The following is a 17,345-nucleotide window of genomic DNA, read 5'->3' as shown; positions in this document are numbered from 1 at the left end:
GCTACTTCATACCTGTAATTTTGCTACTGTTATGAATCGTAATGTAAATATCTGATATGCAGAACTGGGAGGGGGATCCAGGCACAGCCCCACCCCCAGAATAGATCTGTGTAATACCTTTTATTTGGACCAGATAAGCAGCTCTGGGCAAGCCTGATCTCATGGGACATCAGAAGCTAAGCGGGGTTGGCCATGCTTAGTGTTTGGAAGGGAAGCCTCAATGAATATCAAGGGCATGACGCAGAGGCAGGCAATGGCAAACCGCCTCTTGCCACGAAAACCTACGGGGTCGGCATAAGTCAGCCGTGCCTTGACAGCAAAAAAGTTGGTGTTTCCCTAAACAAGAACAAAATCTGGTAATACCTTTTTCATAGGACCAATCAAAACCTCCTGCAAGCTTAGGACCTCAACAGAATTCTCCATCAGGCTAGATGGGACACATATTTAGAAAGACAGAAGGGTGGGAATGAAAGCTGCTTTGTTCAGACCAGGACTTCAAGGTTTCCCCACCACTGACCCCTCTGACCTTCAGGGCTTATCTCCTCAACCAGGTGCCTGGGTGTGTGGAAGGATTGATTGGGCTGGGAGAGGAGCTTGGTGGCTGCAAGGGGAGTGAAAGAGGCAGAAGGAAAGTGGGGGTGAGGCTCCCCAAGAACACATTTCGCCAGCCCACGCCCCAGCTGTCCCTGGAACGCAGCAGAGCTCTCAAAGCAGATGGGTGCAAACAAACCACCTCCTGGTTGGGGTGGGGGGAGCCGGACTGCAGAGGGAAGGAAGGCAAAGAATTGGGAGAGCAGGCTGGAAGGGGGCCAGGCCTATTCCCACCTCCCCACACACCGGCGCCTCTTCCCCCACACCAGGGCCTGCTCTGGGGAGCTTCCTAGTTGCCCGCAGCGCTTCCAGGTTTCCCTACAGGCTGGGCATCCCGGCAGTCTCCTGCGTGGCCGACTGGCCCAGGGAACCCTGGATGGCGCTTCTCACGTGTGGCTGAGGTATGGGGCTGGGGGGGTGAGAGTCAAGCCAGGGGGATTCTGCCCGCGTGGTCTCTGATTTACGGGACTCCGGCAGGTGGCACACAAACACACGGGGACACGCACTCACATGTGCCAGCAAAGGCGGCGGGGAGGGGGGGACCCTCCGGTGCTTCACCTGCCACTGCGGGCGCCTTTGGTGCAGCGGCAGCGGGGGGGGCCCTTCCCACCCACGTCACTGCAGCAGCCGCAAGAAAAGGCCTTCCGGGGTCCCCCCAGCCACGCCAGCCCCTCTGCAAGAAGAGTCCCGGGGCAGCCCTCGTCCCGCTTAGGGTCCGAGGCCGCTCTCTGCCCTACAATTGGGGGGGGGGGGGAAGAGGCCAGGTGCTTGGAGCCTGGCTCAGCGAAAAAGCACCGAAGCAGGATCGCCGCTCCTGGTGGCTGCGGTCCCTAGAATGCTTTGCTGGGTGTAAGCCCCATTGAATACAAGGGGCGACAACGCACGGGAGGTTTTGCCGTGGATTTGCCGCTCTTTAAATGCACATTTTCTCCATCTGAATTCTCAGAACTCTGCATGGGGGGTTATTGTTGTGTTTTGAGAATTTGGCTGGGGCCAATGTGCATTTAAAGAGTGGCAAATCCAAGGCAAAACCTCCCAAGGAGACGTCCTTCTGAGTAGGCTTGCCTCGGTTTGCTCTCTGGCCGTTTATGCATTGGAGGTTTTGCCTTGGATTTGCCGCTTTTTAGATGCACATTTTCCTCATCTGATTGCTCAAAACTCTGCATTTTTGAGTTTTGAGAATTCGGATGAGAAAAATGTGCATCTACAGAACAGCAAATCCAAGGCAAAACCTTCGATGCATAATTGGCCAATTTCGTATCCCCCCCTTCCCATATTTTACGCAAGAGCAGTCTGCGGGGGGGGGGGGGGAGAGGCAGCACGTGGAGAAGGCAGCCCCACCACTAGGATGAAGGGATGTCCCTCCCCGCACGCCCCATCGAGGGAGCCCCAGCCGTGTCCCCAGCTTCCCGCCCCTCCCCCTCCCACCGCTCACGAACCAACTGAGGTTGTCCTCCGAGCCGTCGGGCTTAAGTAAAGCTCCGGCTGGACCACAGTGGCACCTCCTGCCCCAAACGCCGCCCCGGAACCGGCGCCAGGAGCTCGTCTCCGAGTCGTGGCGCTTTGTGTGGAGGGGCTCCCAAAGCTCGTATGTGGGGGTATCTGCATGTGGGCGGACCCACCTGGAGACGGCTAGAGGAGCGATGTCTCGGTTCCTAAGACCATCAGAAATATGTGTTTTCCGATGGTCTTAGGCAACCCCTGTGAAAGGGTCGTTCGACCCCCAAAGGGGTCACGACCCACAGGTTGAGAACTGCTGCTCTAACCCATAGTAAAAATGAAGGTACATGTGCTAAGGTAGTATAAGGTGCTTCAGCTTTCATAAGGTAGCATAAGGTGCATCAGCTTGCAGTTTTCTCTCACGTATCGGGCATATTTGGAATGTTGCTTGTACAAAGCTAAGGTATTTCTAATTTTAAATTCCATAAGTATGTCAAATATTGCAATTTTAGTAGACCATACACTAAACATGACTCAGCAGTGTGATGTGGTGGCTAAAAAGGCAAATGAGATTTTGGGGTGCATCAACAGAAGTGATGGTATTGCTTTATTTTGCTCTGGTTAGACCTCACTTGGAGTATCGTGTTCAGTTTTGGGCACTGCAGTTTAAAAAGGATGTTGACAAGCTAGAACGTGTCCAGAGGAGGGCAACGAAGATAGCGAAGACCAAGTGTATGAAGAAAGGTTGAAGGAGCTGGGTATGTTTCGCCTGGAGAGATGACTGAAAGGTGACCTGATAGCCATTTCCAAGTGTTTGAAGGGCTGTCATATAGAGGATGGAGCGGAGTGGTTTTCTGTTGCTCTAGAACGAACCAGAACGAACCAGAACGAACGGGTTGAAATTAAATCAAAAGAGTTTTTGGCTAAATATTAGGAAGAATTTCTTGACAGAGCAGTTCCTTGGGAGGTGGTGGACTCTCCTTTGGAGGTTTTTAAGCAGAGGCTAGATGGCCATCTGACAGCAATGCTGTTTCTGTGAACATGAGACAGATCATGAGAGGGAGGGCAGAAAGGGATGTGTCAGTGCTCGGCTCTCATGGCCCTTTCAAACATGCCCAGGATAATGTCGATAGCCACTTTGGGGACAGGAAGGAATTTTCCTCCACGTCAGACTGGCCAGGGATCCTGGAGGTTTTTTGCCTTCCTCTAGGCATAAAGCTGGGGTCACTGAGAGAGTGGGGGGGGAAGGTAGTTGTGAATTTCCTGCGTTGTGCAGGGGGTTGGGCTAGATGACCCTTGAAGTACCTTCCAGTGATAGGTTTCTATGATTTCTATTTCTATGACTTGCCACCATAAGAACTTAAAAAAGCATCTGTGCCAGCTATGAAATTACAGAGAGGAAGTACTTGAAGCCTATCCTATTCTGAAAACAGTCATAGTTTGGACCATACCAAAAAAACTAAGACAATGGTTCACTTCCACTCACCAAAAGCCCCTTTCTTCTCATTGCTTCAATATTGTTTAATTCTAGGATAAACAAGGTACCTCAATTATTTCTCTGATTTCACATTCTGATTCCAGTTTGTCCAATTTCAAGTGTGCTATTCCAACTTGCTTGTCACTCCTGAAAAGGGACCTGAGGAGAAGGTTGTGCATCAGTGGAAGAATTAGGTTCTTCATTTACAACTGTGATTGGAAACAGCAAGGTATTACCATATAGTCATTCAAGATATCAAACTGACAAAGTTCATGTGTAGTGATCAGAATGGGACATATCACAGCACCCTTGAGTTTACAGGGGTCAAATGCACTGAGCCAACATGCCTGGCTAAGAAGACTGTATTCTATAACTGAAGGGATCATGTGCAAATAGAAGAAAGCCTTAAGGCCCAGAAACTGAAACTAAAAATCCTGAACCTCAGTGAAGTGCCAACATATACACAGCCTGGACACTAATAGTACTTAATTCTTGGAACTTTGCAGCCTAGACTTTCCATTTTGTAGAGGGGAAATCCCAGCAGAGTTGTCCAAAGTAACAAGCATCAAAATACAGCATTTCCTGTCCATGTAGGAGAATTTGACTCCACTATAAATATTCAGGCATTGGTTGGAGCCACTGATAATTTCTGCAGATGGAAGGGATTTCTGTCTGTGGAGCATTACATACTTTCCCCCCTTCCCTTTGCAGCCCAAAATCACCCCCCTTCCACTCCTGAAAGTCCTCCATTGGATCCAAGACACTGTGAATAGCCAAAAGACTTATCCACTGTAGCCAAGAAACTGCTTTTGCCTTAACACTTCCTCCCAGATTCTGAATCATGCATTCAGCCTACCAAAAAATCCCAGAATTCTCAAAAATAAGGAAAATATCTATAAGCCAGATGTATGTAAAGTTTATGGTAACAGTTTTTACTTCCCCATAAGACATCTTGGTCACAGAACTAGGACAACTGTTCTCACAATTTGGAGGGGAGGGGCAGAAGTCACATGAACTTAATTTCATTTCCACAAGTCACTGAGCAGCTCTCATTGGGCATAAGTACTTACCCTTTGTGAAAAACTTCAAATTTAATGCCTTTGGCCTGAATTGCTCTTCGGAAACCTCGGTGATTTCGGTTAATGTTCAACTTGAACAACTGATTATATTCTAGAAAATGAAGGCAAAATGTGATATTACAAGTATTAAGGGCATTTAGAGCCAATTCAAACACTGAGCAGGGCAGCTGGGGCAGCCTTTAGGGGGGCTTTACCATCTCAAAGTGCACACTGCAAGGATATTTTGCCATGGGGCACTTTAAGCAAGTGCACTTTTGAGATGGCACAGATTATACCACACACACTGCTTAATATCTAAATTAGGTCTCACTCTCTAACCAAATCCAACCATCAGATTTCAGCCTCACATGAAATCTTGCATTTTCCCTTCCATAAAGCTCTCCACTTTGCATCAAGCCCCCTGCTCCACCCATCTCCTTGACTCACTTGAGCAGGGGGAATGGCAGGAAAGGCAGGGCACTCGCATGGCTCAAATTTTATTGTCTGCATATTGTGTTTTCCTGGCTACACACGTCCGCTGTCTGTCCTGGTCACCAGTCCTTAACCATGTCCCTAGTGGCTGCATTACAGACAAGAAAAATATATCTGAATATCTGCATTTATGCCATTTCACGAATGGCTATTTTCAGGTTGAAGTATCAATTTCACTCCCCCCCCCCGCTTCCACTTACTTATGAGTTTTGCAAGAGAACCGCTAGCTTGACCTATCAGCTTAGTTCTTATAAAGTGTCCTTTATTCTAGTTGCTAATAAACTGTCAAGGAAGAGAAACATTATGAAGAATTTCAGAATAAGGAATACCTGTAGCTTATTAAATAAGAAAATAAGTTGCAAAGGGATTAAGAATTTTCTGAAGCTCATCCACTATACACTAAAACCCAAGGGTTACTACGCATCCAAAAACCAACTCCTAGAAATAAAAGGAATAGATGGGCCATGGGCACAGTAAGTCCCCAGCATGTGCAGAAGAGTTTATACAAAGGCACTTGTTTGTGACTTTTGCACTTTACCCATCCCCAACTCTTCTTGAATTTGAAAAACACAGGGGAATTGAACATTAAAGGTAAAGGTCCCCTGTGCAAGCACCGGGTCATTCCTGATCCATGCGGTGACGTCACATCCCGATGTTTACTAGGCAGACTTTGTTTACAGGGTGGTTTGCCAGTGCCTTCCCTAGTCATCTTCCCTTTACCCCCAGCAAGCTGGGTCCTCATTTTACCAACCTCGGGAGGATGGAAGGCTGAGTCAACCTTGAGCCGGCTACCTGAAACCGACTTCTGTTGGGATCAAACTCAGGTCGTGAGCAGAGCTCGGACTGCAGCTGACCACTCTGCGCCACGGGGCTCTATAATTTAACATTAAGTTGTTTTATTCTACATGAGCCAATGGAGAATTTTTTTTTAAAGAAAGAAAAATCCTAAATACAAACGTTACGATTCTGCAGCACACAATGGACACTTTAGGACTTGTCGTGGCGTTAGCCCTTGAGAGACATTCAATGACCAATGTTTTATGTCCTACAAGTGTCACTTTAAGGGAGGGGGCTATAGACCATTGGCTTGCCCATGGTGTCAGACTCGGTCTGGGACTTCAACTATGTTCTCCTAGCTGAAGTAAAAGTTACCCCTGTGGGTCTAGTTCTGACAGCCCAACTGAAGAGGACAAAGAAAAAAACAGAAAGGCACACACCTGGACAATTCGTGTTTTTAATCACAGATGTTTTACTTTTCTGAGCTTGCTCCTGTTTTAAGAAAAGCAGAAAAACAGAAAAGAGTTACCTAAAAAAGCAACACACCCCTGTGTCGCAGTGTTAAGATTTAGCAGACAGCGTACGTTTTTATTTGTTTTGTCTGAGTGAAATACCTGCAAATATCCGAGACTATCCGCAGCAGTAAAATGTAAACAGCCCATTTAAAGATGCAATGAAATGCAAATATTTGAAATACAAACTCTAATCTTAAATATACAGGTGAAAAAAGAAATCCGCATGGCAGACTCATGCTATCACTGGGCATCTACTCCATGCTTTCTGGCTTTGCTGCAGGACAGGTTCTGCTGTGTACAGCCTCCTGTGTCTTTCACATGACTGCCTTATCCGCAAGAAGGGGAAAGCATGGAACTTGGATGGTGTACTAAAAGGGTTCTGAAGAGACTATCCAGCCAAGAGCATCAATGATGTTTTTGTGACAATCAGATTATACACTAAACTAAATTAACACAAAGCACAGTTCAACATATCTTTAGGGAGTCAGCAAGGACAATGTGACCTAATTAGTAAAGCCACTTCTGAAACATAGCCTAGTTACTGAGCAAGATATGCAGCCTGTCCTCCAGAGGCAACTTTTTTCCCAGCTGCCAGTAGAAGAGGTATGCTCCAAAGGCCACTGGTGTTATTTGCTCACATTAATTTTTTCTAACAATTCCTGAGGTAAGGAGTCATCAGAGTTGCTACTGACAACAGTGAAACTACACTAGGAAAAGAAAGAAGAGTTCTTCGTGTTTGCCCATCCTATGGAGATGAGGTTCCACCCACCACTGGCTGATGGCTTCTGGTGCCCAATTTCATATCAATCTGAAGGCCACCTTTATTTATTTGCTAAGTCAACTATGAGGAGCCATGGGATTATTTCTTTCTTTTTAGCCCACTATTCATCCCTTCTCCTTTTCTCTGTACCCTACAAAACATTAATCCTCCTTGTGCCCTTGTTAACTCTTTCATTCTCTTTTCCTACCCCACAGGTTCTATTTTCACATCATACCACACTTTCTTTCTGCACACCTCCCCATTTTTCTCTGATATCTTACCCCCAAAGATCTTTCTTTACCTCATTTCTGTTTGCCCTTTTTCCCCCATTACCTCAGTCTTCTCAACTCTCCCATTGGACACACCCCTTCTTTCTATGGCACAAGCTAGCTTCTACTGTTACACATCCCATCTTCGCCATTCTTTCTTTTCTTGCCTCTCCGCACCCCCATTACCTCCTCTCTCTTTCTTCAGAGTCTTTGAGGTTTCCATTTCTTCTCTCATCTCCTGAGCTCTACTTGTCTGACCTCCACAGTAGTACATAAGGTTTTCATTCACATTCTCACAAGTACACACACACACGTCAGAGTGCCTTTCCACATATTATTCATTTACTTATTTATAGTCTGCCTTTCTCACTGGGACTCAAGGCGGATTACACAGAGCAAGCCAATACAATCAACAGGATGGGACATTCTGTAAACAGTGAAAAACAATTTAGGTTGCAGAACCAACCAGAAGCCTAAAAAGACAGAACTGAAGCAAAGTGTTAACATGACACATTAAATGATGCAAAATTACACAGTGGGATCCAAATTACTGCAAAGTATACACAATAGTATAGACCAGAGTCCCTAATAATTTGTCCCAAGTAGCTTTGTGAATCATTTTGTAGCTGTTACCGCACTTGTATTCCCAGCGATGTATTAAGAGTTTGAAAACGTTATAAAAAATACTGTTCGCACTTTGTTTGGCCCCTTTAGCTGTGAAGACGTCTTCCAATCATTTATAAGCCATGGTATCCAAAAACCCTTTTAAAGTGATGTTTTTTACATTTTCAAACTCTTAATACATCGCTGGGAATACAAAGTGCGGTAACCCCCATTTTGTACAGAGATACCCTATTGCCTGTGTAGATAAGCACTACTGAATAATTCAGTTTTGCATAGTTTGTTGGAAGCCTCCTCAGGCAGGCCGATCCACTGGGTGGGGGCCACAACGGAGAAGGCAGGTGTACGGGCAGTTGTTGATTTTGGCCATTTGCAGGTTGGCACCTGCAGAAGACCCTGCTCTGATGAGCAATACTGTTGTGGCAGAGTATAGGGAGAAAGATGTTCTCACTGATATGAGGGTCCAAGGCCATGAAGGGCTTTGTATGTGGATAGCCAACACTTTAAATTGAGCCGGTTAACTGATGGGCAGCTAGTGGAGTGACTGCAGAATGGGAGTAATATGCCTGCTCCATCTTATGTGGCACAAACTCAGGGTTGCAACTGAGTGTATCAGACAGAATCCTACACTGGCTCTCTGATGCCTGTACCAGCATGATATATTCATTTCCAAAAGTTGTTTACTGCTCTCACCCATAATGCTTTTAGTTGTAAACTTGAAAAATATAGACTGAGAATCAGCCATATTGTACAGCAGATATCTGAAAAAAGTCAGATGGAACCTGGCTGTACAATATGGCTGGTCCAGCTACAACTGGCTAAAAAAAACTGGTGTCATTTCGACTTTAAGCCTTTAAAATCCAGGGAATTCTGAAGTAACATACTCTGTGGGCTAGAGTAAATCACACATTCTCGCAAAGAGGTAGGAACAGCCACAGAAAATAAGCACTCGGAATAACCCCCATGAGGCCGCAAATAGTAATTTGGTCTGTAATTAACTGGTGGGGCCTTATCTTCTACAGATGTGCCTTAGATAACTTCCCCAGTTACTTAAAACACCCAAGTGTACACTCTAGGGTATCAGCTTCTTAGCCTGCCACTCTGGAAAGCTAACCACCAAATGTTCTGAGTGAGCAGATAAGGCACTACTTTAACATATGATACGGTTTAGAAATTAGGGGAAAGCAAAAGCTTTGTTGTATACTCACTGTGTTAGGATAATGAAATTCAAATTTTACAAATGCATCCAGGTCATCTGGTGCCACACCTAAGCAAAGAGAGCATTTTTGTCAAGTAAACAGTTCTTGTGAACCTAAGCGCAAGTTCCCTCAATGGAGCCTAGCATTAGATTCAACACTGATTCTGAATCCAACTCAATTACTAGTATTCAGCTACAAACAGTCAAAGCTTTGAACAGCTGCAAAGAATGGACCAAAGAAACATTTTATGAACTATTTTATGATCACAAAATTTTATAAAAGATCTTCTAGGAAAGGACAAATAGCGGTCTGTGTTTAGAAGTGCTCCAGCTTCCCCCTCAAAAGCCTGATAAAATGACAACCTCAGATTCATTATTTGAGAACAGGCCATAAACTGGAGCTCTTAAGTAAAGAAATGGCTGCAGGCAAACTGAATACTTTAGCATGAACACACATCCCAGAAATAACAGATGTGAACCAGATTCACTGCTGCTAGCCCTGATCCATTCATGCAGGATTGCCAAAGCTCAATTAAGTGCTACTTAAAAACATACATTAAAAAATTTCCAAAGCTAACTGGCCCCCATTGCTGACGCCACAAGTAGAACATAAGGTAGGAACTAGGACAGGGGTGCACACCTCAACAGTTCAGTGGGCCATAACGCATCTTGATCGGAGCTAAGCGGTTCACGCCATGATGTCACCTGGTCCATTATGGCCCACAGAACTGTTTGTTCCCATCCTGGAGAGAGGGAGGAGGTCTACAAGGCCATTTCTCTGACTGCTCTGCCCATCCTGCTCCTGGATAAGACGTTTCTCCACTGCACCCCTAGGGGTAGGGTTTCAAAACAACGGAAATGCAAGCCCCTGAGATGCAATGGGTTACTTTCCCATGGGCGGTACCTGAGGGGCAGAGACCTGCCATTTCCTGGAAATGTTTCCACTACATCCCAATGTTCTCATCCTACCCCATCAAAGCTTCCCACTGCCTGCGTCCAGCCCCTAGGAAGCCCCACTCACACATGCTTCTCTCCTCTCCTTTGAAGGAGAGAAATCGCACAAAATGTCAGGAGTCAGCATGAGAATTCTAACTGCTTTTCCAGGAAAGTAAGACTTTGTGTTGGATATTCTTAACACGTATACCAGAACATCTAATCCACTTCTGCGGCTCTCCAAAGAGTTTCCCTTAAGCACAGTAGTTGAGTTATCAAACATGCATTTAAAAGTGAAAAAAAAAAACCATAGACTGGCCCACACATTGTGATGTCCACTTGACAGTAAAGCCTGTTGGTTCAGTATGAGTGAGCAGCAATTCTCTTGATATTCAGGTGTCACATGAAAGAGCCTTGGCTACCTACCGTGAAGGCTTCTGCTCAGAGGGACGAAGGGCATCTTCATGATGGGTGTTTCCTTTTCCTCTTATCTTGGGAGGCAGGAATCAAATATTTAAATTTTTCTGACCTCTGAGGGTAAATGCCCCCTTGTGATCAGTTAAAGACTTTCCGAGCCTTATATATTTAAGATAGACTGAAGAAACATGTTAGTTATAATTCTATACAAGAAATAAGCTCCTAATAAACATTAACGATGACCTTTTAGGATAACTATAAGTCATGAACCAACAAAGAACGTTTAACTTGAATTGAAGGTCAACTGGAAGGTAGATATAACCATGATTACCTGTAATTTTATTTTATTTGTTTTATTTATATTTTACTGACGTCTGGGCGGGCAAGATGCCCTTCGTCCCTCTGAGCAGAAGAAGCCTTCACAGTAAGTAGCCAAGGCTCTTTCTCGCTCAGAGGGAGAAGGGCATCTTCATGATGGGACATACAAGAGCTGTCCCCACCCTTGGAAGGGTTAGACGTCCTGAAGTATACTTTGCAGTACTCGTCTGCCTAAGGCGGCATCTGCTGACAAGTATAGATTTAATTTGTAGTGTCTCACAAATGTGGACACCGAGGACCAAGTTGCGGCCTTACATATCTCTTCCATAAAGCTCGGCAGTTGAAGGCTGCTGAAGTAGCTGCACTTCTTCCCAAGTGGGCAGTAACGCCCGCAGGAGCAGGTAGGTTACTTACTCTATAAGCCTGTGTTATGTATAAGGTGATAATCCTACTAATGGATGCCCTGGACATATGCTTGCCCTTGTCAGGTGGTGAGATATGAACGAATAAGGAGTCAGAGTTCCTAATAATTTTAGTAAGATAAATGTAAACAGGTAGCGCCCTTCTTAGGTCTAGCTAGTGCCAGGCCTTCTCCTTAGGATTCTTGGGGTTAGTGCAGAAAGATGTAAGCACTATGTCCTGCTCCCTGTGAAACTTGGAGCGGCATTTTTGTCCTACCTCAGTGAGTGGTTCGAATGGTAGTTTTGTGAGTGCTGCCAAAACTGTGTGCAGGCTCCATCCGCCGCCTTTGTTGGGAACAGTAAAGAATACTGAATAGACTCCCAATGCATGCTCTAATGGTGAGACTGGCTCCATCGCCTTGATGTCTAAGAGGCCTCTGAAGTTCTATGTATTTTGTTCTGGTTTTTTTGGATGTTGGAGATATTACTAGTCGATGTGAAGGAGTGTAAGAAAAACTCTATCTGATAGCCTTGTGAGATAATGTTTGTGACCCAGAGGCCTGGTTGGGAGGTGACCACTGAGGGTGTAATAGACTGAGCCTGCCTCCCACTGGCTGGTGGCTGGCGTCACTGTTTGGTTGGGCGGTCGGGTTTATCCCCTTTATTGCCCTGGAAGGTGGAGAATTTTGGAGATTTATTGAATCGTCCTCCTTTACGAAAGGAGCTGCGATTCTGGTTCCAGTGGTTTCTAGGTTGATCAGGTCTGTATCTTTGAAGTATGTGGTATGCACGAAAGGAGATAGAGGGAGTGATCCCTTGGATTCCTTGCGTAGAATATTGTCTTTGGTCTCCACTGATATGGGAACCAAATTGTCTCCAAGCAAGGTCTTTCCCTGATACAGGAAGCCCATAAGAACCAATTTTGATCTATATACTCCGCTTGCCAGGGGCATACCCAGAGAGCCTTTCTGGCAACTGAGGCTGTGGCTAGTGTTCTAGCTGCGTATGACATGTAATCTAAGGAGGAAACAGCTAGAAAGAATACCACTCTCGAAAACATGGATGACATGGTATCTAAGGTAGAATCAACTAGAAGGATACCACTCTCAAAAAACATGGATGCCCTTCTGGCATCTGATGCTGTGGCTAGTGTCCTAGCTGCATATGGCATGATATCGAAGGTCAAATCAGCTAGAAAGAATACTACTCTCAAAAAAAACATGGGTACTCTTGTAGAGGCGTTTCTTTCTTCCTGTGGAAAAAGTTGATATAACTTCCTAGTCCAAATTATTGCCGCTCTGTATACTAGATGTGATAGAAGCGCTTGATAGTGAGTGCCAAGGCCTCTGAGCATTTATGCATGCTAACTCTGCCTTCCTATCTGTAGGGTCCCTAATCATGGCAAGGCCATGTAACAAGGTTGGAGGAGTGAAGGCAGTGACAGGTGGTTCTACTGAAGGCACTTTTAGAATTTCAGAAGCACCGTTAAACAAAATATAAAAACTTCCTAGAGGCTGTGGAGCATTGTATGGATGCCATTGGTTTCTCCCACTCTGCTTTCAACAGAGTTAGAAATAATCAAGTGCTGGCACAAACCTATCTGGAGTCTTTTCTCCCACTCTGAGTCCTCTGAGAGATCAAGAGTAGCTAGGGTTTTATGCCAATGCAGAAGGAAATCTTCTGCGTTAAATACCATAGACAGTCTGGGTACCAATTGGCAATTTTGGGGCCCTGAATTAGCTTTCAGCGCTGTTTAGGTGGGCCAGCACGTACTCTCTTGGTACTACTTGGACTGGCGATCGGCTCACCAGGATCTCAGGCAGAGGTCTTCCACATCACCTACTACCAGAATTGGCCCTCTGCATGCCAAGCCGATGCTCTGCCACTGAGCCACAGCCGTTCCCCTGCTTTGGCTGATATTCTGCCCTTTTAGCGATCAGATTACTGTTTGTGGTGCTGGAGGGAGTGATCCCTATGATCCCTGCATGGATGGGGCAGGATAAGGAGGTTGTACTGCCCTTAAGCCATCTGTGAAGGCGTTTTTAATCAGGGTGGAGAGCTCTGCTCTTACAGGGGTAAACAGGCTGCATCTATGAGGGGGGGGGGAAGTCACTTTACCGGCAGTTGATGTCTCCGTTGATGCTTCCCGTCCTTGAATAATAATAGGCGAGCCGCCTGAGGACGGAGCATTGCGAGGCTAAAGGCGAGCCGCCAGCCTCCTTCATTTTCCCTGTTCGTGCTGCGTGGGAGGAGCAGCTATAGCCGCTGTGTTCTCCTGGCTGCTTCCCGCTGTGAACTGTTGATGCTTCCCGTCCTTGAATAACAATAGCCGCCTAAGGATGGAGCACAGCGAGGCAAAGGCGAGCCGCTGGCGAGCCGCCAGCCTCCTTCATTTCCCCCGTTTGTGCTGCGTGGGAGGAGTGGCTACCGCCACTGTTTCCTCCCGGCCGCTTTCTGTTGCGATCTGGCAGTCGCGTCTTTCAGGCGCGGCAGAGCAGCGTGCGCTTTGCAGCAGGCGTTTGGCGCCCTTGTTAGCGGTCGAGCCGAGCCGTTTGCACTTGCCTGCGCTGTTCTTGCCGCTTTCACCCTTCCCTTTTGAGTTTTGGTCCTCAGGTCACTAGGGTGACTGTCCGAGGGTTCATCTAATTGTAGTGGTAAGGCCACTAGCAGGCTAGGGTCTAAATCGGCAGGCGCTATATAGCTGTCCTGATGCCGATCCGCCATTTTTTTTTGGCGGGAAAAGACCCTTCTGAGGAGAATAGGTAGAAAATTAAGACATTAAATAGAATTAAGTAGTAGATTAGTTAGGTATAGTTTAGGTTTGTTAAAATAAGAATATTTTTAGGTCTAATAAGTAAGGTTAAGGTTTCTCTATTGTGTTCTGTAGCAGAGAGCTGCTAGAAGGCTGCTCTCCCGTTCAAGACAGGAAATAGAACTGATTACAAGGGGGCGTTTACCCTCAGAGGTCAGAAAAATTTAAATATTTGATTCCTGCCTCCCGAGATAAGAGGAAAAGGAAACACCCATCATGAAGATGCTCTTCTCCCTCTGAGCGAGAAAGTATAGTTCAGTTAAGCACAGGTGACCCCACTATCTACATTCAGTTATAGAAAAAACCAAGCCATGATCTGAAGTGGAAATCCTGACATAATTTTGGCTTGTTACCTGTGTGCCAGTCTCACCACAACACAGGCCAAGACAGCTGCCAGGTCTCTGCAGGGCAAGGAATGAAGGCAACGAATCTAGCATTTGTCAGTGCAAACCCAGATTTGAACGCTGGCCTGCAAGCTGAATCCTGATTCCACAAACTAACCACAGTTAAAATAAACCATAGTGCCGCATTATGTCTGAACAGTCTCTCTAAGTTTCAAATAATTCAGGGGGAAATGAAGCATTCACTTTTAATGATTTAATTCTATTTAACTTGAGCAAATTCTCTAGCTACAGAGTTGTTCTTGTCTGTGGACTTATCAGCTGAATTCTCATGCCACTTGATTCTTGACTCAATACCCAATCGTTGTAGTTGTCCAGCAATAAGGGACACAATGAGCCCTACACAGGCCAATCCTTTTGTGCTGGCACCTACGTTGCTTAGGATGACATTTCAAATTCACCTCCAATACAAACACAAATTCAAACCAGTGTTGCAGACAGATATACTGGTGGGATGGTTTAAGACCACTGCAACAGATCTCAGACAATGAATTTACTATAAAATAAGAAGCCACACAGAACGTGGACTATTAAATATTCAACTGTTTAAACAACCGTCTTCTGCATTTTGATAGTTCCACATTGCTATGATCCACAAGCCTCAGCAGAAACAATACCATTTATCTGGGGGAAAATTCTTCAAGACTACTGTATGCCAATTGAAAATTACCTGGTGGAGCTGGTAGATTTATTCCTCTGACGATTATAAGATGCATCTCTGTGCTGTTGAGTTCAGAAAATATCCTACAAGGCAAAGAGAACAAAAGAATCAAAGGTTTACTTCAGATATCTGGCCCACTCCTCTTTCCTAGACACTGCATTACCACACTCAGCAAACGTGCACAAATAAGAATCAAGGAGAAAACATGGCATGGCACTATCAGGACACGGGAAAGATGTGTTGGGTATTAGTGGCGAATGGAGAGACATGACATGGGGATGGTGTTTCTGGTGACAATCCTGTGTTTCTGGCAATGCTTAGTTTTCACTCAAAAATAAGTCCCTTTTAGGAAAGAGTAATGAGAAGAATTCTGCTGTACTTAGGAATTTTGGTTCTGATGTTGGGATGTCCTGGGCTGCTAACTGCCAAAGAACTCAGAAGGGATTCACAAAGCTCAGCTCTCAGTGGGAACGAGCTGTTTGTAACTCTCCCATGCTTGTGTGCGTCAGATCAGCCCTTGGCTTGCCGTACCTGACAATTTTAAAGGTTCTCTCTTCAAAGTGATGGCTCGGGGGATCCAGTCCCTGGGCTTGTGCAAGCTGTAAGATGTCCAGATCTTTTTTGCAATTCTGAGCCAGCTTTTCAAACCTGTAATACAGTGTAAGAAAGACAATATGATGGGAAAGTGGGGAAAAAATCAGCACTACTGCTGGAACCTCTTTTGGCTCCAAGCATGAGTGGGTGAGGAAGACGTGCCCACCAGCTATACCACCCATGGACGGTGGGCTCTACTCAAGTGAAAGAATGGCTAGGCTCCGATACAGGACTAGAGCGAGCCTCATGTCGGAGAGAAGCAGAGCAGCGATTAGAAAGAACCAGGATGAGGTGCTTCGGGACTTAAAGTTTGTATCACTGATGGCTTGGGGAATCACAGCAATGGGTACTGCAGTTCAATCATTGCAGTTCAATCTTCCGGAAAAAGCAGGTTCCAACACTTAAACCAGAATGGAAAGATTTAGTCTTAAAGTGGTGCAGGGAATAAGACTAGACAGCTTCTATTCCTGAGCTCAGATGACAAATAGGCAGGTGGAAAGGAAGGGGGAGCTGGAGCCATCACTATCGCTGAAGGCAGGGCAGGCAGGAGAGCAGCTGGGAGCCTGGGCAGGGGGAGAGCGTCTGTTGCTGCTGCAGAGGGTGGTTCTGGGAGGAATAAGGGACTGGGCCAGTGAGGAGGAGGAGCATAAAGGATGGGATTCCCCCTGCCATGAATTTTGCAGGTTTGTGCCTATGCCAAGGCACCTCCCACAAATACAGGCCAGATTACAGATCAACCCTGATTCATGTGAACAAGGTGTGCCATGCTCCTGAAGTAAGTGCCACCAAATATCTCAATCAACAGAGCAAAATTACACAGGTTTATAAATATATTGCAGGGAGTAGAGAGAAGGGACAGAGAGACCTTTTCCTCCCTCTCCCAAAATACTATCATTCAAGGGCATCCTATGAAGCTGATGGGCCACAGAAAAAGGGGAAAGTGATGCTTCAAGGATCCACTGTTAATTTGATCTAGGAAAAATAATCATTTCATCCAAAAGTGAAGTGGGTGCCAATCATGAAAGTAGAAAAACCACACCACGCCCTTCCCTTCCTCTCTGCTCCCTCCCTCCCCAGGCTTTTCTCCTTGCCCAGTCACTGAAGCCCAGGGGGAGGGCATAAGAATTGCAAAAAGAGGTCTGGAGGATCAGGACAGTGGGCCATCTAGTCCAGAATCCCGTCTCATACTATGGTCAACCGGTTGCCCTGGACGACCTACAAACAGGGCCTAGCCCTTCTCCTGATGTTAATTCCTAGCCCTGGTTTTCAGTCATTTACTGCCCCTGGATGAGGAGGCTCCTTTCATGACTACTGCCATTGATCCCCCTTTAAAGAGGTTTTAAAGCTTTTTATTCTCATGGCCCTCACTAAACTATGGAATTCACTGCCTGAGAATGTAATTACTCGTTGATTATACTAGCAGATCCTTTTGTCCATGCTGGATCTATTGCCTATCAACTTCATTGGGTGCCCTTAATATTATGGGACAGGGAGAAAAAGTTTTCTCTATCCACTTTCTCCATCTCATGCATAATTTAATGAACCTCTATCATGCCCTCTCCTCCCAGTAATCTTTTTCTAAACCAACTAACCACAGACTCTTCAGCCAT

At 45.8% G+C, this 17,345-nt stretch overlaps 1 protein-coding gene across 1 annotated transcript in view; it reads right to left on the bottom strand.

Moving 5' to 3' along the window:
• CC2D1B (coiled-coil and C2 domain containing 1B) overlaps positions 1-17,345 on the bottom strand; it is a 50,268-nt gene that overhangs the window by 2,203 nt on the left and 30,720 nt on the right. The window contains exons 17-22 of the mRNA XM_056845211.1: positions 15,673-15,789; positions 15,151-15,224; positions 9,209-9,267; positions 6,276-6,327; positions 4,579-4,678; positions 3,577-3,667 (exon numbers count right to left, since the gene is read on the bottom strand). Of these exons, the coding sequence (XP_056701189.1) occupies positions 3,577-3,667; positions 4,579-4,678; positions 6,276-6,327; positions 9,209-9,267; positions 15,151-15,224; positions 15,673-15,789 (493 nt within the window). The remainder of the gene's footprint in view (positions 1-3,576; positions 3,668-4,578; positions 4,679-6,275; positions 6,328-9,208; positions 9,268-15,150; positions 15,225-15,672; positions 15,790-17,345) is intronic.

Source organism: Euleptes europaea, chromosome 2, assembly GCF_029931775.1.
Source record: "Euleptes europaea isolate rEulEur1 chromosome 2, rEulEur1.hap1, whole genome shotgun sequence".
In the NCBI taxonomy this organism is placed as follows: Eukaryota; Metazoa; Chordata; class Lepidosauria; order Squamata; family Sphaerodactylidae; genus Euleptes; species Euleptes europaea.
This window is presented reverse-complemented; position numbering and strand designations above follow the sequence as displayed.